This window comes from Schistocerca americana, chromosome 3 (genome assembly GCF_021461395.2).
Source record: "Schistocerca americana isolate TAMUIC-IGC-003095 chromosome 3, iqSchAmer2.1, whole genome shotgun sequence".
Taxonomy (NCBI): domain Eukaryota; kingdom Metazoa; phylum Arthropoda; class Insecta; order Orthoptera; family Acrididae; genus Schistocerca; species Schistocerca americana.
Window position 1 is genome coordinate 415,980,411 of NC_060121.1, and position 25,637 is coordinate 416,006,047.

Below are 25,637 nucleotides of genomic sequence, written 5' to 3' on the forward strand. Positions count from 1 at the left end.
TTATATGATGTTTATTGTTTCAGTTGTTGGTATACTGAAATACATATTCTCTACATCAAATGACAGGAGGGTGTCTGTGTCTGGAACTTGTATGTCTTTTATGAACTGAATCAATTGTGTAGTGTTTCTTATAGTTCTATCTTCTTGTAATTTGTACTTTTGTAATAAGATTTTGAACATGTATCTTGCAAGTGGGTAAGTGGTAGCATTTCTATAATTCATAATAGCTATGACGGGGAGATCTTTCTTATGTAGCTTTGGTTGGCATCGGAACTAAAGTGCACTGGGATTTGTTTGTATCAGTTTTCCTTTTTTTATTGTTTTGTATTGTATGTTTAATGTCTTGTAGAGTGTTTCTCAGCCTCATTTGGAATCCGTTTGTTGGATCTGATTTTAATTGTATAATTTTATTTTTTGTGATGGACTCTTGTGTCTTACTGGTTGACCACTTGATATAACATTAGAAGTACAAATATAACCACAGGCTCCATTTACCACTACCATTTGCTCCCAGATCTCTCACATAATCACTGTCCAGGCCATCCCTGTTGTTCCTGTTCAGTGTCAGATACAAGTACAGTGTAATTCTTTACTTTGATTAAAATAACTTTGTGATTGACGTCTTTGTGAGTTGAGTAGTAGGGGCTGGGTATCAACTAGTTGCAGCTGTTTCTTAAACTCCATCTTCTTGCTGTGTTGTTTGTTCTGCAGGCACAAGCAGCAGTATTTTGCTGGGTGGCATGGGCTCCAAAGGGTGTGAGGAGGCCAAGCAAGCAAGGGATCAAGAGCATTTCTTTCTTTTTAGTGTGTGTGCAATAGTAGATTGCGTGAGCACATAGCAAGTTGTCTATGAACCGGCATCTCCACTGTTCACCTAGACATCTGCCAATCATGAAGTTAGCATAATCAAAGTTAAATTATGATACATATTTGTTCTGGTAATGTATGTCTAAAAGATTCGCAGTATTTTAGCCATTTCCAAATTTAAACTCAATGCTTTGAGAGTAAAGTAATGTTCTTGTCAGTTTTATTCCATATGAAGATGACAGGGTTTACTCTTTAAACATTAGTTTAAATTTAAAACAGAAACAGTCTCTTAAATGTTAATGATTCCATTGAGGGGACATTTGTAATAACTTTGACTTAAAATATCATAGATCTGCGTTGAAATTTTCATTTTCTGTAACAACATATTCCACAGAGAAAATTTTGTACAATATGACAATGCATGAGCACAGCAGACACTAATAAAGAAAGGAGGCCACACACTGTGACTCGAGAACAAGATTCTGAAGAAATAGGAGCTTGACAGGATCCACAATTCCTGTTATCTGAGCTGTAAAGCTGAATTTTCAGCCCATGTTGTTGTTGTTGTTGTTTTTGGTGGTGGTGGTGGTGGTGGTGGTGGTGGTTAGTGTTGTCTTGAGTCAGAGGACTGGTCTGAAGTAGCTCTCCATGCTGCTCTATTGTGTACAAGCCTATTCATCTCTGAATAACAACTGGAACCTACATCCATTTGAATCTGTGTACTGTTATCATCTTTTTTGGTCTCCCACTAAAATTTTTACTCCAACACTTCCCTCCAATACTAAATTGAATGTGTGCTGTCAACCGATTGCTTCTTTTAGTGAAGTTGTGCCACAGCTCTCCCAATTCTATTCATTGCCTCCTCATTAGTTACATGATCTACTTAGCTAATCTTCAGCATTCTTCTGTACCACCACATTTTCAAAGCTTCTGTTCTCTTCTTGTCTGAACTCCTTTTCATCAATGTTTTACTTCCATACTAGGGTACGCATAATACAAATATTTTCAGAAAAGACTACCTAACACTTAACTTTGTTTGATGTTAATAAATTTCTCTTCCTCGGAAGCACTTTTTTCCATTGTCAGTATACATTTTATATCCTCCCTACTTTGCCCATCATCAGTTACTTTACTGCTGGAATAGCAAAACTCCTCTGGTACTTTTAGTGACTCAGTTTGTAATGTAATTCCATTGGCATTGCCTGATTTAATTTCACTACATTCCGTTACCCCTATTTTGCTTTTGTTGATGTTCGTTTTATTTACTACTTTCAAGACAATGTCCATTATGTTTAGCAGCTCTTCCAAGTCCTTTGCTGTCTCTGACAGAATTACAGTGTTGTCAGCAAACTTCAAAGATTTTATTTCTTCAACTTGTACTTGAATAATTGCCGTCTGGTTTCCATACAAGTTGTAAGTGACCTTTCACTCCCTGTGTTTTACTCCTGCTGTCTTCAGAGTTTCAAAGAATGTATTCCATTCAACATTACCAAAAGCTTTGTCTAAGTCTAAAAATGCTATAAATGCAAGTTGGCCTTGCAGTCACCTATCTTCTAAGAGAAGTTGTAGTGCCAGTACTACCTTGCGTTTAGCTACTTTTTTCTGAAACACAAACCGATCTACAATGAGGCCAGTTCCTAGCGCTTCTATCATTCTTCGATAAATAATTCATGTCAGTATTTTGCAGCCAAAACTTTTTAAACAGATAATTTGATTAAATTTACACCTGCCAGCACTTGCTTTATTTGGAGTTGGAATTATTACATTCTTTTTGAAGTCTGAGTATTTCACCTGTCTTGGAAGTCGTTTCTGAAAGTATTTGTAGTGTAGCCTTGTATGGAAGCGAAACGTGAACGATAAATAGTTTAGTCAAGAAGAGAATAGAAGCTTTCGAAATGTTTGTGTTACAGAAGAATGCTGCAGATTAGATGGGTAGATCACATAACTAATGAGGAGGTATTGAATAGAATTGGAGAGAAAAGAAGTTTGTGGCACAACTTGACTAGAAGAAGCGATCGGTTGCTAGGGCATATTCTGAGACATCAAGGGATCACCAATTTAGTATTGGAGGGAAGCGTGGAGGGTAAAAATCATAGAGGGAGAGCAAGAGATGAATACACTAAACAGATTCAGAAGGATGTAGGTTGCAGTAGGTACTGGGAGATGAAGAAGCTTGCACAGGATAGAGTAGCATGGAGAGCTGCATCAAACCAGTCTCTGGACTGAAGACCACAACAACAATACCTCTTACATATTGGGTGGAATAATTTTGTTATGGCTGGCTCTCCCAAGGCTATCAGTAGTTCTGAGGAAGTGTCATCTACTCCAGGGGCCAAGTTCCGGCACAGGTGTTCAGTGCTCTGATGAATTTTTCCCCTTTGCAGCTGCTCTGTACACTCCTTCTACCTTTCAGCTTTCCCTTCTTTGCTTAGTACTGGTTTACAGTCTGAGCTCTTGATATTTGTGCAGCTGCTTCTCTTTTCTCCAAAGATTTCTTTCATTTTCCTGTACATGATATCTATCTTTCCCGTAGTTATACACGCTTCGGCCTTGCATTTGCCTTCTAGCCATTTCTGCTTAGCATTTTGCACTTTCTGTCAATTTCATTTTTTTGACATCCATATTTCCTTTTGCCTGATTGATTTGCCCTCTACATGACAAAAGCACAAAGCAGTACATACAAGGGTTGGAACTTAAATAGTGGCAACTAATTATTCACAACTGATACAAAAGAGTTACATGTTTGCACCTGTTACTAGCCTTCAAAGTAGTCACCAGCATTGTGTAGGACCCATTGCCAGCAATGTGGAAGGTGAAGTATACCGTTAGCAGAGCCTGTTCTGTTGATGGTGCAAGTGGAGCGGTCTACAGTTATGGTGATTCTCTTGTACGACTGTGATGGTGTTATCCTGATGCATTACGTTCCTCCATGGCAGATCGTCAATGCACAGTATTACTGTTTGTGTTTGGAGCATCACCTGCAACCAGCTTTGTGAAAGAAGCAGGACACTTTCTGTGCATCCCACCCACCATTTTGCATGACAATGCGCAGGCACATACAGCGCAAGCTGTGGCTGCTCTGTTCGGTCGATGAGACTAGGAAGTACTGTACCACCCACCATATTCCCTGGACTTAAGTTCTTGTGACTTTGATTTGATTCCGAAGATGAAGGAACCACATCGTGGCATTCGCTTCAGAACTGTTCCAGAGATTCAACAGGCAGTAGACTGCTCCATTCGCGTCAACAACAGAACAGGTTCTGGTAATGGTATACTGTGCCTTCCATATCACTGGCAATGGGTTCTACACAACGCTGGTGACTATTTTGAAGGATAGTAACAGGTGCAAATATGTAACTCCTTTGTATCGGTTGTGAATAAATAGTTGCCACTATTTAAGTTCCAACCCTCATACTTTACTGTGCATCCACTGCACTTCATCTGTTCCCTGTGTTTTCTACACACACACACACACACACACACACACACACACAGAAAACAACTAGTGGGACCAATTACCTGGCTATTTTAGCTAATAATATTATTTTTGTTATCTTCTGGACTGTGTAAATGATCTAGGATTACTACTGAAAAATACATAGTGCATTTTCTGAGGGTTATAATGTTTTGAATGTGTTATTTCTGTTATGTGTTTACAGTGGTTCAGATCATAGCCCTGAAACTACTCCAGCTTCTGGTGGAACAGGACGTGAGAGTGGTGATGAAGAAGTGACACTGCTTTTAGATAATGATGTAGGAAATGGACAGCCCAATCGTGGAGTTGGCCCATTGGCTATAGGAGACACAGCAGCTCTAGACGGAATTGCTGAACCACTCTACAGACTACTTGAGGAGTTATTTGACCCTGGAATGTTTCGCTGGCTACGCAAGACACTTATAATGTTTGTACAAATTACTTACAACAAATCCATTAATAGGTAAGTACTGCTTCAAAAATAGTACTGTTGTAATGATCAGATCGAGAAAATATGTATTACATCAAATTAAAGTTAATCTCAAGCTTTCAAGGACCATAATGTTGTTCTCATCACCAGGGAATAAAATACAACTGCTAGTAAATGTCTCATGGTGATTTTTGTATATGTAATGCACTTTGAACCTGTTTGTAATCTTGCCAATTGGTGAACAGAAATGGCTTCTTGAAAATGCTAGATCAAGGTCGAGCAATGAGTTGTGGCTAGACTTGACTAAAGACCAGTAATAATGACTGTAATGGGAGTGAGGAAACTACCACCAGTTGTAACTCACAACATAAGAAACATAAGAGAACACCTCCAAAACAAATATATTTGATGACGTCACAGGACAGTAGTTCACAATGGGTACAGTGTATGGTGTAGCCATGTGGTAAGACAGATGCAGTGAAGTTGTAGCTAGCGTAGTAAATAGTATGATGAACAAGAGCAGACTGAGGGTGATTGCCGGGTGGTGATCGTATTTGTCGATGGCTTGTCACAGATGGTGCTGGGAGGCACATGTGTAGCCATCATGCATGGTCGTCTGGGTGCGGTGTCTCCCCCTGGCAGCCTTGCTTTTACAATAGTGGACGCAGAGTGACTGCTGCATTGTATGTGCCAGTCGTGTGATGACAGCCGATTTCAGAGATGTTGTCTGGTGCCCGATGTCTAGGTGGCAGTCCAGTGTGTTACCACATCCCTTCTTCTATGGGTAAATGGTGAGCCTCGTCTCAGCAAGTTCACACCATGTGGCTGAGTGCCTGGGTAGCATTCCGAACCAGGATGACATCTTCAGAAGCACTGAATGAACCCTCTGGTTTTACCAGCTCCCAGTCAGAGCAACGGCCGGAAGATCCCCACCTGGTGAGAGCCTTGGTGGCTCCGACCCTGGTAGCAGAGGTGACTTCATGGGTACATTGGGACCTGGCATTGAAGGGAGCTGCAGTGGTGAGGGTGGTGCCAGCAGGGCTGGTACCACAGCCTGATCTCCCAACACCTGGTTCACCTCCGGCAGCCTGTAAACAGAGGGAGATGAGGGTGTGGCCAAAATTGGCAAACAGGGCTTAGAACCAGAGTGCAGGAATAGCTCTTGAGGAAGTGGGAAGATAGCAGAGTGTCTGGTAGAAGAGAAACAAAAGGTGCCATTGCCATTATGTGTGTCCACCGGAGGGCTCAGAGGCAGTGGTGGTTGGGTCCCATGCCACAGACAGAGCTGATTTTGATGGTGTGTCACTGTGCAGTGACCTGTTGCCAGTGTAAACACTCGGCATATCAGCTGTTGCTGGATGACCGTTGGGATCCATTTGCCCTGGTGTCTGAAGCCCGGCACCCACACCCGAGTGCCTGACCAGAAGGGTGGTGACAGTACTGTGGATGGCACCACAGGCGCTGGCAGCATGAGATGGAGAAGTTTTCAGGGCTGATGGCCATGGAGGAGTTCCACTGGACTCTTTTCCCCTGTAAGAGCATCGGCATCCCATTTCTTTGTATGTGTTTTAAAAGCTTGCACGAGTCTTTTGGCCTCACCTTTCAATTGGGGGTGAAAAGGCAGAGACAACAGGTATTGAATGCCAGTTTTGTGACAGAGATCAATGAAAGTGTGGAAGTGGAACTGAGGTCCATCATCTGACACCAGTGTGAGAAGATATCCTTCAATAGCGAAAGTTCTGCTGACCCCTGTGACCATAGCCTCTGCACTCATGGACTGGTAGTTAATCACATGTAGAAAGTTGGAGTACTCATTGAGGACAATCAGCCAGGTAGAACCAGAAAGTGGCCCGAGAAGTTGACATGAACCTGCTCCCGTTGGTGTGAGAACATTGGCCAAGGTGGAAAGCTGCTTGTTATGAGAACAAGTTCTTCGATCTGCTGGTATATGTATGGTCAGTGCACTTCGTGCCTGGCTAGCAGTTTAGCTTGCGACTTGACCCAGTGAACTTGATGCAAGAGCTTTTAGATTGTGAGCATAGTGGTTCTGATGGGACTACCCAGGGAAACCATTGATCCATGGTTACTAAGGTAAGTCCACCGACCAGGACTAGCTAGAGACAGAGATGGAAGTAATGTGACAATGGGTTATTGTGCCAACTGGTAATGCAGTCTGTCCAACCTAGCTATTTGTACGGCCGTACCTGCTGTAAGATGCTATCCTTGGCCGTGGCTATGGCGCCATGGGTCCCCTTGATAGGAAAAGAGTCCACCACCTGTTGAGTGTCTTTGTCCAACTGGAAGCACAAGATCTTGCCTTGGTCGAACTTCAGGCCAGAGCCCATTGGGAGACTTGGGAGGCAGGACAAAGCATTCGCGTTGTCATGTTGAGTGGTATTGTAAAAGTGAATTTTGTAATTGTACCCGCAGAGAAACAGCCCACTGGTGGGTAGTCCACTCAGGTAGCTTTGCTGCAGGACCAAAGAGGGAGATCAATGGCGTATGATCCTTAATGAGGTAAAACTGTTCCATATAGGAATACTTGAAATTTATTCAGCACAAAGATGATCATGAGAGCCTCCTTTTTATTTTTTTTATTTTGTTCACAAATACCTGTTCTGTATGGCATTGACTGTTCCTGATGCAAATACAATCAGATGTTCAGAGCCGTCCATGTCTCTATGTGCTAGGGTGGCCCCCAGACCCTGTTCAGAGGCATTCACTGCCACCACTAGCTATTTGCTCGTGTGAAATTGACAAGGCACAATGCCGATAGGAGGGCCTGCTTCAGTGCCTTGAATGCCTGTTGACTTGACTCAACCACACAAAAGGTATGTTCTTCTTCCGCAGGCTGTTGTGCAAATGTGCAATCAATGTCGTGCCCAGGATAAATTTTCCATAATGAAGTCACTTTTCCCAAGAAGGACTGGAGCTCCTTTAAATTTGTGGGGTGAGGAAGTGTGATGATGGCTTCAGCCAGTTTTTGTGTGGGCTTAATACCTTCACAAGAAATGATACGTCCTAGTTATTCTACTGACAGCTGAAAAAAAGAGAGATTTTACAAGATTTTATTTGAGGGCCTGGAACAGCTGCAGCAAGTTTCCTAACTTTTCTTCCATTGTGACCCCCATCACCACAATGTCATCTAGGTAATTTATGCAACCCGGAAAATCCTGCAGCTGTTTCCTGAGAAACTGTTGAAAGACTACTGTGGCACTGGCCACTGTGAAAACTAAATGTCTGATATGAAATAATCCTTGCAGCATGTTGACTACTAGGACTTTCTGCAATCCCTCATCCTGCAGTAGTTGTAAGCAAGCTTGACAGAGATCAACTGTTGAAAAATACTTGCCTTCTGTGAGTGCAGAGAAAAGCTCATCTGGTGCCAAGATGGGAATTGAATGGGAACTGACCATAACCTTAGTCTTAGTTTCCACAGTAACCAAAGGTGTAATCCATTGCTTGCTTGCAGACGCGAGTTCAGTGGTGTCCAAGGCTGTCAGTTTATCTAGCTCATACATGGCAGCATTTCACAGGGCAAGGGGCATGGATTTTGCATGGAAGAAGCAAGGGGATGCCGATATCTTTAATGTAGTGTGTGCTATTAAGGTCTTCACTTTTCCCTGATCCCCAGAGAAAATGTCAGGGTACTCCTTATTGACGGTTTCCAAGTCCCAAAACGGTATTTATTCCAAGACCAGGTGAACCAAGTCATTGATTACATATCCAAAAGCTGAAAAAGCAGCAAGACCAAATAGATTCTCTGCATCCATGCTGTGAACCAAAAGCATGGTGAGGCGTCATACGGCATTTTTGTACATCGCCGTGGTTGTGAGCTATACTTTGAGTGAAATGTGCTGTTTATTATATGGCACTAAGCGACAAGCTGTGGATTCAAGAGGTGGGCGCCCAGCTGGAGTCATGTTTGAGTGTTTAACAGGAATGCTGAAGCACCGGTGTCAACTTGTTTGTTGCACAAAGTGAGCAAACAGGTTCTTAGGTGACACCACGATGCTGTGACAGTTCAACAGATTCACATTAATGTCCATTAGTTCCTGTCAAGGTGCGTATTTTTTGTCTAGAGGGTGGCAGGGAGGCACGAGTTGCCCTTCCTTCTGGGATGCTTCACAGTGTACCTACCTGTTGAGGCAGTAGTCTCTGACATGTTCGTAAACAATCTGGCCACAATGGAAAGTAGTTCAGTCAGGGGGCTAAAGCTTCTTTCCTTGGTTATGAGACGGAGCCGTAGTTTGGCAGTGTTTGCACTCTGCTGTTACCGCATTTGCTGTGTTGACAAAGTTGAATTTCTCTCCTGTGTCTGACATGATGGCTGTCACCTCACTCCAGAATTTTAATAAATGGCCTGCATTTGCTGTGTTGGCAAAGTTGAGTTTCTCTCCTGGGTCTGACATGATGGCTGTCACCTCACTCCAGAATTTTAATAAATGGCCTGCGGGTTGCGAAACTTCAACCTCCTTATCTGGAACTGTCTGTATGGTTGCATCTGTAATCATCTCCTCTGCATATGATTCTTTGTTTACTGGAGTTACAAAATGGCATTTCCTAATAAGTCCCTGAGGTTCAGACACTCATGTGCAATATGACTGATCAGGCTGTTTAGGGCGCTTACAAAATTCCAGATGGGTTGCAGTAACATGGCAATGTTGGTGAAAGTATCTGTTTAACAGAACATGCGTTTCATCAAAGGTCAGATTCACTGGTTCTGTGAGAAGGGACAGTTTTTGCAAAAGCTGGTATATACTGGGTGAGATACATGACAGGAAAAGTTATTTCACAATAGCTGGATCCGTTATCTGGAATGCGGGAAAGTGCTGCCAGACTCATTTTCTCGTATGCTTCCCACTCTTCTGCTGTCTTGTTGTAAGGCAGAAAAGGTATTGGATTTGTAGTTGACCGCTGGGAGAGTAATGTAGACAACAAATCTTCCTGACATTTCTGTCCCTCTAACTGCTATTGTAGAAATTGCTGTAGCATGACTTCCATTGGTATACCCGGAGTGATAGCCTGTTGTGCAGTCTCCATGGTTACATAACGAACATGGAAAATGCCCACAAATCTCACCATTTATGTTGTAATTCACGATGTAAAAAACTCTAGACAAATCCTCCAGAACAAGAGTATTTAATGAGCTCACAGGACAGTAGTTCACAATGGATACAATGTATGTTGTAAGCCACCTGGAAACAGAGGTACAGTACAGTTCTATCAAGCATAGTAAATAGCATGATGAGCCAGAGCAGACTGGGGATGATAGTCAGATGGTGATTGTATACATGTATGGCGTGTCACAGGTGGTACTGGGAGACATTGGCTGGTTTACAACGTCTAGGTGGTAGCCCAGTGGGGGTTCCGAGGGTTCTTGTTGACTTTCTTGTTGGTGGGATTGAAATTTTCCAATTGGAATCTTGTCCTGAAGTCAACTTTCTCTTGTACTAATCAATTAGTAGTGGAATAAGTACAGAGGAGTACACTTCGCAAAAACAATGAATTTATGAATCGGATATCCAGATTTAGTAAAGCTTTTTAAATTGTTTGATTACGTACGTGCTATTCAAAGTCTGAGTAACAACATCCACGTCTTCTGTGTTTGACATGATCTCACAGTAGCTCTTAATTCTTGGAAGCCCAATACCACAAAAATTCTCACAGGAGGAACTCCATAGCATAGCACTCGGCATTATAGACTCAGAGGCTTATGTTTGTGGTGATGTAAGCACATCGTATGGCAATCTTGTGTCACCACACGATGTCCCTGGAGCATTTCAAACATTAAAGAATGCACAAACCAAACATAGAAAAGTATTAAATATATAAGTAACTCATTTCAACAAGTCCTGTGTGTCACTTAACACAATTACTCAGTTGTTTAAAATGTCAAGCATTCTACCTATCCATTCCAAAATTATAAAATAACTCTATATCCTTAAAGGGTTACCATACTACCAGTGTATCATACAGGATTACTGTGTTCTCTTTACCACTATTCTTGTATTACCAGTGTCCTGATCTACACTGTGCTGAGTACATAGCTGTTATGTCTGCTAAAATTAGTAGCATGAACAAGGTTCTTTGTCTTACCAGACAATATTCTGCATATACAGGGCGACATAGGAAAATGGGAACATTTCCACAATACAATAAAACTAGAAGTGACAAAGGAAATAAATTGCATTCATAGTAATTAAAACCTTACAACTTTGCCATTTACGAAACATTGATGGCATTTATCAATTTTTAAATATTACATCCTTTGGATGGCATCCTCCTGTACTGATACATTCGTGAAATCTGCTGTTGAGATTCCTCATTGACCACTGCAGCCTCTCAGCTGGGATACTGTGTATTGCATCTCGAATTCTCTGTTTTAACTCATCCAGGGTTCTTGGTCGTATCGTGTAGACTTTGCTCTTGAGGTAGCCCCACAAGAAAAAATCACAAACAGATAAATCTGGCGATCTAGAGGGCCAGGGAATGTTATCAAATCATGAGATCACATGCTTGCCAAACAGTTCTTGCACATGCACCACTGACCGCTGTGCAGTTTGTGATGTCGCGCCGTCCTGTTGAAACCAGGCTTCTTGGACGTTTGGAAAGGTGTTCAATGCAGGTGTAACGAAACTTCATAACATCTACTCACAACGATCCGCATTGACAGTTATTGTGCATCCCTGATCATTTGCAAAAAAATACGGTCTGATAATCCCATGTGATGATGAAACACCATACCATATTGTCAGTTTACTAGCGTATAGAGGGCGTTCACGAACGTCATTAGGATTAGTGTTGACCCAGTAATGGTAGTTATGTTTATTCGCATAATCTGTCAGTTGAAAATGTGCCTCATCTGATATCCACAACTTGTTTAGAAATTCATTGTCATTGTTTATTTTTGTTGTCATTTGTTGACAGAATTGTAATTGTAACCGATAATCATTGTCCTTCAATTTTTGCACCATCTGTAGTTTGTAAGGATGAAATTTTACATCAAGATGAAGAATTCTGTGAACACTCTCTCGGGACATTCCAACCAATGCTGCTTGCTTATGAATTGACTCCATGGGCTCCGTGAGACAGACTTGCATACAACATCAATGTTCGCTGGAGAACGCACACTTCTTGGTTGTCCTGTTGGTTTTTTAGTGAGGGCAGATCCAGTCTCTTCAAAGTTATTAATCCAACATTTAATCACATTTTTCGATGGACTGGCATCATGATGTCCTAAATTATAAAAACATTGAAACTCCCTCTGCGCCGCTACCAAATTATCATTGTTTTTATAAAACATTTTTATGGCTAAATCATGCTGTTGTGCATTCCACTGATCCATTATTACTGAAATGGCGGACTGTTTACTAGCTAACTGTCACATACCCACAGTGCTGCCACCTGCCCATGACTGCCACTACTCATTTCAAACATTCCCGTTATTCTGTGTCCTGCTGTATCTGTGAGGCTATTTTCTGCAGTAGCTAACTTTTGCAGGTTGCCTTTAGTGATGATAGTGATCCACAAAGCTTATATTAACAAATAATTTATCCAACAAGAATCCTGCAAGGGAATCTGAAGATGACATCATCTTTAGTTAAATGTAATGTATGTTCAATTGGATAATTTGATTGATAGATCAGTGTTTACCCCATTTTCCCCTAATGTTTATCTGTTTCTGCTGAATACCTGCATAAGAAGTGGGTGATGCAGAACAGCATTCTTGTTGCCATCATTCTCCATGTGCTTCCTTTTTTTCATCTGCTATACATGGCACATTTAATTTTATTGAACTTCTGGCAATTTCTCCTAACAATTTGTCAAACTACATTACCAGTATCCATATCAGCCTTAAAGTGTATGAAGTAGGGTACCTAGAGTACTAGAAATAGTTTCATGTATCACAATGATGATGATCTGTCCAGTGGATCCCAATCATCCCAGGGATGTCAAAATCTATTTTCCATTTCTTGAGCTGCATTCCGCAGTTTTTGTTTGGAAAAGCCTTTTACGAGGTACACGACCCCAGTTGTTGAGCTCATGGTTCCCAGTGGAACCCAACACCCGATCTCAATTGCGTGAAGTTCCCTATGCAATGTTCACTGGGGAACTTGTTGATATGGAGCTGCATTCAATGACAGCAATGATCTCAGTTGATTTTGAAGATGATTGTCATTGACAGAATGTGATACTTGTCTCTGGTCCCTGTTGTTTAGGGTCCTTTTATGACCAGTGTTCGTACACCGTGTTAAATGGCTACAAGAGACACATCATTCTTTGTGGACATGTTGGACATGCCATATTGATACACTAATAAGTTGGGCAACTTCGTTGAAGGTACTGCCTTGAACGTTTCAACATTGACCAGTTGCACTGATTCCTCACAACTGATTGGCACGTGCATACCAGTTCAACTGCCTGTGATGATGTCAGTGGTGAAGAGTCACATGACCACTTGGCACTCGTTCTGCACCATCTACAGAGCTCCATAGCGAAGAGTGTGCTCCTTTAATGGGGTGACTAATATTTTGTCTCATGAGCTTAATATTGTACAATCACCCAGCCTTATATATACACACACACACACATTACATTTAACTAAAGATGATGTCATCTTCAGATTCCCTTGCAGGATTCTTGTTGGATAAATTATTTGTTAATATAAGCTTTGTGGATCACTATCATCACTAAAGGCAACCTGCAAAAGTTAGCTATATATATAGAGGGAAACATTCCACATGGGAAAAATATATCTAAAAACAAAGATGATGAGACTTACCAAACAAAAGCGCTGGCAGGTCGATAGACACACAAACATACACACAAAATTCAAGCTTTCGCAACAAACAGTTGCTTCGTCAGGAAAGAGGGAAGGAGAGGGAAAGATGAAAGGATGTGGGTTTTAAGGGAGAGGGTAAGGAGTCATTCCAATCCCGGGAGCGGAAAGACTTACCTTAGGGGGAAAAAAGGACAGGTATACACTCACACACACACACACATATCCAACCGCACATACACAGACACAAGCAGACATTTGTAAAGGCAAAGAGTTTGGGCAGAGATGTCAGTCGAGGCGGAAGTACAGAGGCAAAGATGTTGAAAGACAGGTGAGGTATGAGCGGCGGCAAATTGAAATTAGCGGAGATTGAGGCCTGGCAGATAACGAGAAGAGAGGATAAACTGAAGGGCAAGTTCCCATCTCCGAAGTTCTGACAGGTTGGTGTTAGTGGGAAGTATCCAGATAACCCGGACGGTGTAACAATGTGCCAAGATGTGCTGGCCGTGCACCAAGGCATGTTTAGCCACAGGGTGATCCTCATTAACGACAAACACTGTCTGCCTGTGTCCATTCATGCGAATGGACAGTTTGTTGCTGGTCATTCCCACATAGAAAGCTTCACAGTGTAGGCAGGTCAGTTGGTAAATCACGTGGGTGCTTACACACGTGGCTCTGCCTTTGATCGTGTACACCTTCCGGGTTACAGGACTGGAGTAGGTGATGGTGGGAGGATGCATGGGACAGGTTTTACACCGGGGGCAGTTACAAGGGTAGGAGCCAGAGGGTAGGGAAGGTGGTTTGGGGATTTCATAGGGGTGAACTAAGAGGTTACAAAGGTTAGGTGGACGGCGGAAAGACACTCTTGGTGGAGTGGGGAGGATTTCATGAAGGATGGATCTCATTTCAGGGCAGGATTTGAGGAAGTCGTATCCCTGCTGGAGAGCCACATTCAGAGTCTGATCCAGTCCCGGAAAGTATCCTGTCACAAGTGGGGCACTTTTGGGGTTCTTATGTGGGTGGTTCTGGGTTTGAGGAAGTGGCTCTGGTTATTTGCTTCTGTACCATGTCGGGAGGGTAGTTGCGGGATGCGAAAGCTGTTTTCAGGTTGTTGGTGTAATGGTTCAGGGATTCCAGACTGGAGCAGATTCATTTGCCATGAAGACCTAGGCTGTAGGGCAGGGACCGTTTGATGTGGAATGGGTGGCAGCTGTCGTAATGGAGGTACTGTTGCTTGTCGGTGGGTTTGATGTGGACGGACGTGTGAAGCTGGCCATTGGACAGGTGGAGGTCAATGTCAAGGAAAGTGGCATGGGATTTGGAGTAGGACCAGGTGAGTCTGATGGAACCAAAGGAGTTTGAGGTTGGAGGGGAAATTATGGAGTTGTTCTTCACTGTGGGTCCAGATCATGAAGATGTCATCAATAAATCTGTATCAAACTTTGGGTTGGCAGGCCTGGGTAACCAAGAAGGCTTCCTCTAAGCGACCCATGAATAGGTTGGCGTACGAGGGGGCCATCCTGGTATCCATGGCTGTTCCCTTTAATTGTTGGTATGTCTGGCCTTCGAAAGTGAAGAAGTTGTGGGTCAGGATGGAGCTGGCTAAGGTAATGAGGAAAGAGGTTTTTGGTAGGGTGGCAGGTGATCGGCATGAAAGGAAGTGCTCCATCGCAGCGAGGCCCCGGACGTACGGAATATTTGTGTATAAGGAAGTGGCATCAGTGGTTACAAGGATGGTTTCCGGGGGTAACAGACTGGGTAGGGATTCCAGGCGTTCAAGAAATTGGTTGGTGTCTTTGATGAAGGATGGGAGACTGCATGTAATGGGTTGAAGGTGTTGATCTACATAGGCAGAGATACGTTCTGTGGGGGCTTGGTAGCCAGTTACAATGGGACGGCCGGGATGATTGGGTTTGTGAATTTTAGGAAGAAGGTAGAAGGTAGGGGTGCGGGGTGTTGGTGGGGTGAGGAGGTTGATGGAGTCAGATGAAAGGTTTTGTAGGGGGCCTAAGGTTCTGAGGATTCCTTGAAGCTCCGCCTGGACATCAGGAATGGGATTACCTTGGCAAACTTTGTATGTAGTGTTGTCTGAAAGCTGACGCAGTCCCTCAGCCACATACTCCCGAGGATCAAGTACCACGGTTGTGGAACCCTTGTCCGCCGGAAGAATGACGATTTATCGGTCAGCCTTCAGATCACGGATAGCCTGGGCTTCAGCAGTGGTGATGTTGGGAGTAGGATTAAGATTTTTTAAGAAGGATTGAGAGGCAAGGCTGGAAGTCAGAAATTCCTGGAATGTTCGGAGAGGGTGATTTTGATGAAGAGGAGGTGGGTCCCGCCGTGACGGAGGAGGGAACTGTTCCAGGCAGGGTTCAATTTGGATAGTGTCTTGGGGAGTTGGACCATTAGGAGTAGGATTAGGATCATTTTTCTTCGTGGCAAAGTGATATTTCCAGCAGAGAGTACGGGTGTAAGACAGTACATCTTTGACAAGGGCTGTTTGGTTGAATCTGGGAGTGGGACTGAAGGTGAGGCCTTTGGATAGGACAGAGGTTTCAGATTGGGAGAGAGGTTTGGAGGAAAGGTTAACTACTGACTTAGGGTGTTGTGGTTCCAGATTGTGTTGATTGGAATTTTGAGGTTTTGGGGGGAGTGGAGCTGGAAGTGGGAGATTGAGTAGATGGGAGAGACTGGGTCTGTGTGCAATGAGAGGAGGTTGAGGTTTGCTGGAAAGGTTGTGAAGGGTGAGTGAGTTGCCTTTCTGGAAGTGGGAAACCAGGAGATTGGATAGTTTTTTGAGGTGGAGGGTGGCATGCTGTTCTAATTTGCAGTTGGCCTGTAGGAGGATGCTCTGTACAGCCGGTGTGGATGTGGGAGAGGAAAGATTGAGGACTTTTATTAAGGATAGGAGTTGACGGGTGTGTTCATTGGCTGAGTTGATGTGTAGGTGAAGGATTAGGTGGGTGAGGGCAATGGTTTGTTCAGTTTGGAACTGGTATAGGGACTGATGGAAAGAAGGGTTACAGCCAGAGATGGGAACTTTAAGTGTGAGGCCTTTGGGAGTAATGCCAAATGTCAGACAAGCCTGAGAAAATAAAATATGGGAGTGTAATCTGGCTGGGGCGAAGGCATGTTTGCGGAGGGAATGTAAATAAAACTTAATGGGCTCGTTGTGGGGATGTTGTGAGGGTGACATGGTATTAGAAGGTGGAAAGTGTAACATGAGGCTGAAATGAAAATGGTAATAAAAATATATGGCGAGAGATAAAGGTGAACTAGAAAGCAACTGGAGATCTGGTGTGAAAAAAGACGAAAAAGTGTTGGTTATAGCTGGGATATGTTGATCCTGTGGTGAACTTGGGTTGGTAGACAACGATGTGTACAAAGGTTATGTGGTTGTGTTGCCGCCAAAACACGTTAAAGGATGGAGCAATTCGGGAAAATTTCGAAAAAACTGCGTGTAAATGTATTAAAAGGAGTGGTTTTGTTGTTGCAGATTGTGAAAATGAGGCTAACAATTGTCTGACTAAGAAATAATGACGTTAAAACCTGTGGGAAGCGGCTAAAAAAGATCGTGATGTGGGAAAACCGGAAGTGGAAAAATAGCGAAAGTCATTCCAACTAGCCGAAATGGCTGTTTAATAGCTGAAAGGAACTGTTTGTGAACTGGAAACGGTGGATTTTGTAGCAGCGGTAGTGTTGAAAGCGGAAAAAAATTTCTTGGTTATGTTTTGGAAGTGGGTTACGTATTATTGAGTATATATAGGCGGGATAAAATTGTATGGTAGATTCAGTAAAGAGGAGAAGGTGAATACAAAGTGAAACTACTTGCAAAAACAGAAAGATAAAATAAGATGATAGGAAAGATTTCGGAATGCAACAGTGACAATAACAAACGTAATTGTTGGGTTCAAATAAATGATATGAATATAATAGAGGGAAACATTCCACGTGGGAAAAATATATCTAAAAACAAAGATGATGTGACTTACCGAACGAAAGTGCTGGCAGGTCGATAGACACACAAACAAACACAAACATACACACAAAATTCAAGCTTTCGCAACAAACTGTTGCCTCATCAGGAAAGAGGGAAGGAGAGGGAAAGATGAAAGGATGTGGGTTTTAAGGGAGAGGGTAAGGAGTCATTCCAATCCCGGGAGCGGAAAGACTTACCTTAGGGGGGAAAAAGGAAAAAAGGACGGGTATACACACTCGCGCACACACACACACACACATATCCATCCACACATATACAGAAGAGAATGTGGTCTCACAAGTTATCGTCCACTACCGAATATGCAGGTGCAAATGGTGCAAATGATTCCTTGATGAGCATGAGTCACTGGAAGACGATGCTCGTCCTGGGCAGGCTCATCGTGTCATCACACCAGAAATGGTTGCAGAAGTGAATGCTTTAGTCTTGGACAGCCGCAGAATCACTATGGACGAGATCTGTCAGTTACTGGGTATTAGCATGGGCAGTGGACAACAAAGTCAAATCCAGGCCTGGATCCGACAGCAGCCTACTAGCTTCGTCAAGGATGGAATCGACTGGCTAGTGTCGCAATGGGATAAATGTGCCAACAGTTTTAGCAACTATTTTTGAGTATGTGTACTGTGTGTAACTACATTTTTGAGTTAGTAAAATCATTACTGTTACTTTACACTATTGACCGGGTTTCATTGGAATGCTCCTTATAGGAAAGAAGCCACAGCCAAATATTACATGATGCTAAATTAACAGCCAAATTGATTATATACTTATTACAAATGTCACTACATGAAAACATGACATCAAAAGACATGTACAAAATGGTATCTCTGAAAAAATCTCCAAAATATGATGCCGAAGGAAATGTAAGTTGAGAAATGATGAAAAATACAATTATGTACAGAATTTGTTCATCATCTAGAACTGCAGTAATTAATATGAAGTTAATTATTAATTAATAGGATTGTTTTAGTAGAAATGTTGTAAACTGTCTCTTCACAAAAACAAATGCTTTATTAAACTTGTAAAAAATGTCATTTACGTGATGTAATTAACAAAATGAGTAAGAGATGTATCTGAAATTAACCCTTTGTCTACTAACTGCAATGTAGCATAGAATTTTCTTTTCTGCAATTTGATTTTTAATGTCTTTCACAGAAGGAGGTAATAATATTTAAATTAGCATGATCGTCTTTCTTTAAACAGAATTCATTACATTTAGAAAATTATATCCTCAGAGAAGTACAGTTTATTATCAAAGTCATGTAGCAAAACCAATCATGCCATGCGTGAAAAGCACACACCAGATTCATTATCTTTCATAATTAAAACAGTTAGTCAGGTTAGAAATGAAGAAAGAAAATTATTAAGAGTCCGAGATAAATTTGTGGCACACGTTTTACATAAGTAAATGTATGTTTGCACATAAATACCTCAACATTTTGTGTAGCTAGATGTAAACATATTTAATCTTGCGTTATTTAATTTGAAACGGTCGCTTCACTTGTGAGTAATCTGCTTTGTAAAAACCCTACCCGGCAAGTAATTCATCACATGTAATTGAAGGCATGTGGTATTGCCATGCCTCATATTTATCTGTTGATAAACAACCTGCTTTCATGTTTCTCGCAGAGGGTCAATATGGTGCATCTTGCTCTGCACAATGCTGATTGGAAGTACTGCTTGGCAGAAGAACACAAACTCCTTGGGTCATGTAAAGTGATGTCAAGTTTCTCCCACATGCCACCTTTTTGCATAGGCGATGACATAGCATTATGCATTGGCATTGCCTGAACAGAAAGAAGACACATGGCAGAATCAGTCCAAAAGTGAAACTGCCTTTGCCCATGCTGTTGAACATGTTGTAAATAATCACATGCAAAAAATAATTTGAAACAGTGCAACAACTCACTTACGAAAATACTAATGAATTTCTACACAAGTTAAAGTTTTAAAAGACGTCATGAGTTGCTATCACTCAACAGTAAGCGTGAAGTTTCTTCCTCTGCCCTTTCAAGTCAGTATTTCTGCAACTAGCATACAGTCCTACTCTTTCTCTTCTTTTCACACTGTTTTTTGATCTACTGTTCAACCTGAATTTCTCCTCCACAATTGTTGCTGATTTCCAATCATGATCCTTGGGCTTTCTCATTGTAGCTTAGTAAATTATGTATGTTGTTCTGCTGGTCCATGGGTAAATACTCACTTGAGGATACAGTGTTGATATCTGCAGATGTCATAACATTTTCCATGCCAAATTTTCCTGCTATGTTGTCACCAACATGCATTTGCAGTGCACAAATACTGCACAAATACCGATCTCATCTGCCTTATCAGGAATCTGTGAACATGAAATTTTAAATTGTCCATCAGTAGCAACTGTGTCGATCATTACATTGGAGTAGCAGTTATCATCGTAGCTTTCTTGCATCACCAAACCAATATCCTCTTGTGTCAAATTTTGGTCAATGTCTGCATTGCACTTACATTTGACCATGATAAATTGATTCCTCTCATTAATGTTACTGTACAGCAGAAATGAACTTGATATCAGAATTGTTTTAGACACATGACCTTTGCGTACCAAGAATGGCATAATGAATGAAATTAATTGAGACTGAACTTCAGCCACCTCATATTCTGTCTATTCACTGTGTTGTTTACAATACTGAGTTTGCTCACAATGTTCAGTTTTTGTCAGTCTTATAAGCTTTTTTTCCAGTCCATGGATAGCTCTTGTAAGTCACTATGAATGTTTATTACTTTTTGATTCAACATTGTGTTTGAATCTACTCTCAATTGCTGACTGAACTGCTGATTATCTGCTCTCAGTTTTTGATTATCTTCCTCCAAGAGTTGCTTAGTATCATATAGTTTTCTTTAATAAAATAATGGTTATTTGCCTTCAAATCTGCAGTCAGTTTTCATAATAATTGCATTAATGCTGCCTCCCTTCGTACATTATCAAGATGATTGTTGTCAGTCACTGCATCTTGTGATCCAATGTCTAAGTACAAATTTCAACTTGCCTCCACAATTTGAATTATGTTAATTAGTTCCAATTCATTAATAAATCTATGTCAGTCCAATGTTGTTTAAAAAATCAAGGTGGAACTGAGAATTCCAAATTTCCTCGCTGTTAGTTGATGTGGCAATAGGGCTTTGGATCGAAGATCGTTAGAGGATGCGATGTCTTAGTCACCAGTCTCCATATACAAGTGTACTGTCAAGGCTGCTGTTTCATATCAGTAGCTGCTGCTTCACTCCTTTATGTACTTCCTTTTTGATAACAATTATTAGTGGATCACACGCTATATGATGTATTACCGAAGTTGTTATTAGTTTCAAAATAATTTTAACTACAGTCAGTTTTAGCAACATCCCGTATGCCACAGTACAACATTTAATCACTTCACACTGAAACCTTAAGAGCTTCGAAACGTGGCATGTATAATTAGCCCAAGAATACATTAATGAACATAGCTACCAAACAACAATGACAGACTCAGACCATCTCACTATACAGTGCAACGGCATGCGTATGCAAGAAGCACCAGTCACCAGATCAGAAAGTATTGACAGTGGGTAAAGATTAAAATACCGTATATGGCTAAACTGGTGGTAGCTGCAGTAATACAACACATACTCTGTAGTGATAGTAATCAATAATCTTACAAAAAATTTTACAAGATAATAGCAAACATTATCACGTGGGAGGATGTGGCATCCTTACAGCCAGACAAGATGTCCAGCCATAGATACTTTGCTAGTTAGTAGTTACTTAGTGCTACTGGACTTTTATTTTCTATTAATTTTTCACAACATTATGTTGCAAAAATGATCTTTTAGGATTTGCATATCTTTTCATAGCTTTAAGAATTGTAACATGGTGTAGGAAAAGGGGAAAAAAAAGACAGTTGTGCAGTGGTTATCATAGAAATTGGCATTTGTTTCAGGCAGGTGTGTGAAACAGTGACATGGTTGTTTTCTGAATCAATGATTTATTACTACATTCAGATTATCAGTAAAGCATGGTGGCCTAATGACAAACTCATTGCTCCTTCATCACCAAAAACAGAAGAGCAAAAACTGGAAACAAGGTAGGTGATCCCTGTTTTTCTGAATGAAGATTTGTCCAGATTTCTGCTAATAACATAATCCAAATTAGGCTAGAGTTTTGAAGTTTTTTTTTATTTTTTATTTTTATTTTTTTTAAATTGTTGAAGCCTGTTAAGATTTGTGCAGAAGTTGTATTATTACTGATTTGGTGTCTCGCAGCTTCATTTTATTCATTTAAATAAGAAACTCATGACTATAGAAAATGGTGCAAAATATTATTTGTATTGAATTGCTTTTCATTTTATTCTTGCAGACAGTGAAGCATAATTGTTTTTAAGTAACTGGTATTTATTTCTCTAATTCTCATAAGTCATGAATTTCAGTCTGAAGGAAAATTAAATCTCAACAAAGACTTGAATAAACACAGTATTACCGAGCGAGGTGGTGCGGTGGTTAGCATACTAGACTCTCATTTTGGAGGACGACGGTTCCATTCCGCATCCGGCCATCCTGATTTAGGTTTTCTGTGATTTCCCTAAATAGCTTCAAGCAAATGCTGGGATGGTTCCTTTGAAAGGACAAGGCCAACTTCCTTCCCCATCCTTCCCTAATCTGATGAGACCGATGACCTCGTAGTTTGGTCTCTTCCCCCCAAATCAACCCAACCCAACCTAAACACAGTATTAGATCAGAAACAGAAGAGATGTTCAAACAAAAAGACATGTGTTGCAGTTTCGCCATATGCATTTCTACAGTTGTACCTAATCAGCTGGAAGGCCTCTCTTTAGGTAAGTGTTCTTAAAGAAAAGCACTGATGATTTTTTTACAGCTGTAAACAAGGTGGTCAGCAGATTGTGTTACATCTTGTATTGGTTTACAGTTGTTGCTTGCCGTGTATCTGAACAGCTACGTAAAAGAGACCTTCCACCTGATCATGATGTAGCTGTTGAAACCCATGACATACTGTAATATTTTTGTCCAAATTAGCAGCCACAATAATCAAAATACAGTGTTGCGCGTCCTCCACTTGCCCCTAAAGGTGTATTGATAAGAAATATAATTGAATTAAAACTAACACAAGTAGTGCAAGCACTGGACAAGGTTGGTGTTGGGAAGGAAAGTGTCTCTGGCATTGCTGATTGAATCATCCTGACAGTCACTTAAAATGATTTAGAGATACAAAGAAAACGTTAGGATTGACATGTGTGATTTGAACTGAAGGCCCATAGAATAAGAGCTGTGTATGTCAAACACAATTACCCTTGAAATTCATTAGCCCATTGTATTTTGCGAGCAAACTAGTTGTATTAGAAGGCATAGACTGCAAACTGTTAGAAAAATGATTGTTTTAGACTTTCCACAATTCAATTTTATAACCAGCTATTTGCATAATAATGTTATTGCAATAGATGTACCATGGGATTTGAATGATGATGCATATGGACCAGACAAAGCATTTTGTTATTTCTTTTTCATCTCAAATTTGATATTCTATTTTATGTACCATGAAAAGAGCCATGTGTTGTGGAATTAACAATAAAATTGTCTCTGTCATGGAAATGCAAGGGAATGCTGAAAAATAAAGCCTCCGAATTTTTATATGAAAACTCTTAAAGCTTTTTAAATAAAACAAGCCTTATTAACTTTTTACACCTTTGTTCTTCATGTCTACATATTTGCAGCCCCCTGCCACTAGAGGGCTTCAACTTGTAGCTTGTAACATGGCAGTGTGTAACAGTGTCAGTGTGTGAAAAACAGCGGGCTGTAATCGAGTTTCAAATTTGAAAAGTTTGTCCACACATGAAGCACCTCTCCTTCAGCATTTTGATAATGATTAAGCCGTGCAAGCAGAGGTGAGGTTGCAGCTCCTTCAGCAAACTGTCTTTTGTTGTGAGAATGTGTTCATCACCATGGTGACTGTGCTGAGAAATAAATATGTAGGCTGGAAGAATAAAGGTATAAAGTTTGTTTTATTTAAATGTTTTAAGAGTTTTCACATAAAAGATTCAGAGGAAGTACTTTTCAGCATATCTTTATAATTTCTGCAGTGCCAGTCATAAAAAACAATAAATGCAACACATCAAGTTGCTACATGTGGCATCAATAGTGTGTGGTAACATACTTATCTATTTTCTTATGTTAGATCTGCAGCGCGGGAGGAGCTTTTGAACAATATTCCAGATTTCCTTAGTACGTTAGTTGGGCAACAGTGTGCACAAAGAGGAATGTCAAGAGTTTTTGAAGCACTGCAGGACCAACGGCTCAACAAAAAACTCTTTTACGTATGTAATCCTTTGTTTTCATATTTTTTTTCATTTACTTATCACTGTTCGTATTTAATTTTCAATTCAGACAGTATTCTCCCATATATGGTAAAATTACAAAATACATATGTAACAGAAATTTGGTAGGAATGAAACGAGTTGATGAAAGGGCAGCAAGGAGAGACGAGAGACAAGAAATTATTGAATGATTAAGAAGAAAGATCTCCTACTTTCAATTTTTATGTTAAGTATGAGCCATATTTGAAAAGAAAGAGCCATTAGCTTATATTTAAATAATAGACAGCTGAACAAAGTTGCACAGTTGAAGTGCCATCTATTTGTTGTTTCCAGAGCCACAGAAGTCATTGTTTTGATTCAGTAGTTGTTTTAACTGAGGATGAAAGCAGACAAAATTGGCTTCAAAAATCATTGTTCCCACGAGCTGTACATGCTGTAATGTGATTTTTGTGTGAAAAAGATTTATAGGTGCTCCCATTCATTAGTTGTGCCTAGTTTATGAACTTACAGTAATGAGTTAGACAATAGTGTCGAAGATGACAAATGTTCATGGTGAAGAGCAAAGTGGCAGGCCCCATATCCAAAACAAAAATGTCATGCAATGGACAGAAGAATACACTCTGGTAAACAATTGACAATTGCTCTGGAAGATGAATTTATTCATTGTGGATGCACCACTATTTGCGCAGTTGTAATGTAACAGATTTGATATTGCAAGTTGTGTACCGAAAATTTATACATTCTCTCTCTCTCTCTCTCTCTCTCTCTCTCTCTCTCTCTCTCTCTCTCTCTCTCTAACTAACTAACTAACTATTGAAAATCTTGTTAGTGACATTAATATCAGTGTATTTTTGTGTCTGGTTAGTACTTTTCTGTTTAGTCTGTGGCTCTTCTATAACAGCTAGTATTTTATGACCAAATTACCTAATTTCTTTTATAAATTTTACTTTCTCATAAAGTGAGTGTCATCTATTAATTATCTGTAATTTTTTTTTCAGGACATTTTTGAGGTAGTTGTGCATGAACTATGCCCAGAGTGGAAGCAACAGTAACGTATGTGGAGCCCAAAAGAGAGATGAAGTTTTAAAACATTTTATTTACATTCCTATGTGCCATGACAGGGATTTTATGTGTATTTATGTCTAGATAGTGGAAAAGATATTTTTATTATACAAATAATTTATTGAACTATGCTGCCAAAGAACACTAGTGAGTGTTTTATGTACAATAAATTATTATTGTTACATTTATTGAATGTTAATATTATGTTTGTTTTCTTTGTTATTGAAAACTGTCAATCCTTATCCTAGTTATCAGCACTTGTCACCATCACCATCCTCATCAGAAAAATATGAGCCTACCTGTCTATCTTGTGATGTGTATATTTACTTTAGAGAAACGTATAAATTGGAGAGGATCGTTAAGGTTAACAAATGTTTGGAAAAAGACAAGAGCGACAATTATTTGGGCCTTTTTGCGGTTTGGTGTATTATTGTTTAGTTTTATCTCCTCATTTGTTGAAGAGCTGTGCCTATCAGCTGCCAGACACTGTGACAAAATTAGACTTTGTTATCCTGTATGGTGTATAGTGGACAAGTTTTCATTCAGTGATTCTGTCACTGTGTTTCAAAGATCCCAGCAAGGAGGAGAATCTTCAGGTATGTGAAACGAGCCAAGGTATATGTTAACACGAGACAGACATCATATAAATGCAACCTGTGTTCAATAAGCCATGGCTATACTGCTTAATGCTGTTCACTTCTATGCCGTTTAAATTTATACAAGTTGTTTCTGTAAGAACATGCAAA

The 25,637-nt window shown here is 40.6% G+C and overlaps 1 protein-coding gene across 1 annotated transcript in view; it reads left to right on the forward strand.

The window, feature by feature from the left end:
• Positions 1 to 25,090, forward strand: part of LOC124606844 (sorting nexin-25) — a 171,784-nt gene extending 146,694 nt beyond the window's left edge. The window contains exons 16-19 of the mRNA XM_047138920.1: positions 4,467 to 4,745; positions 21,445 to 21,588; positions 23,691 to 23,829; positions 24,828 to 25,090. Coding sequence (XP_046994876.1) covers positions 4,467 to 4,745; positions 21,445 to 21,588; positions 23,691 to 23,829; positions 24,828 to 24,881 — 616 coding nt within the window. The 3' untranslated portion in view covers positions 24,882 to 25,090. The remainder of the gene's footprint in view (positions 1 to 4,466; positions 4,746 to 21,444; positions 21,589 to 23,690; positions 23,830 to 24,827) is intronic.
• Positions 25,091 to 25,637: the final 547 nt, after the last annotated feature.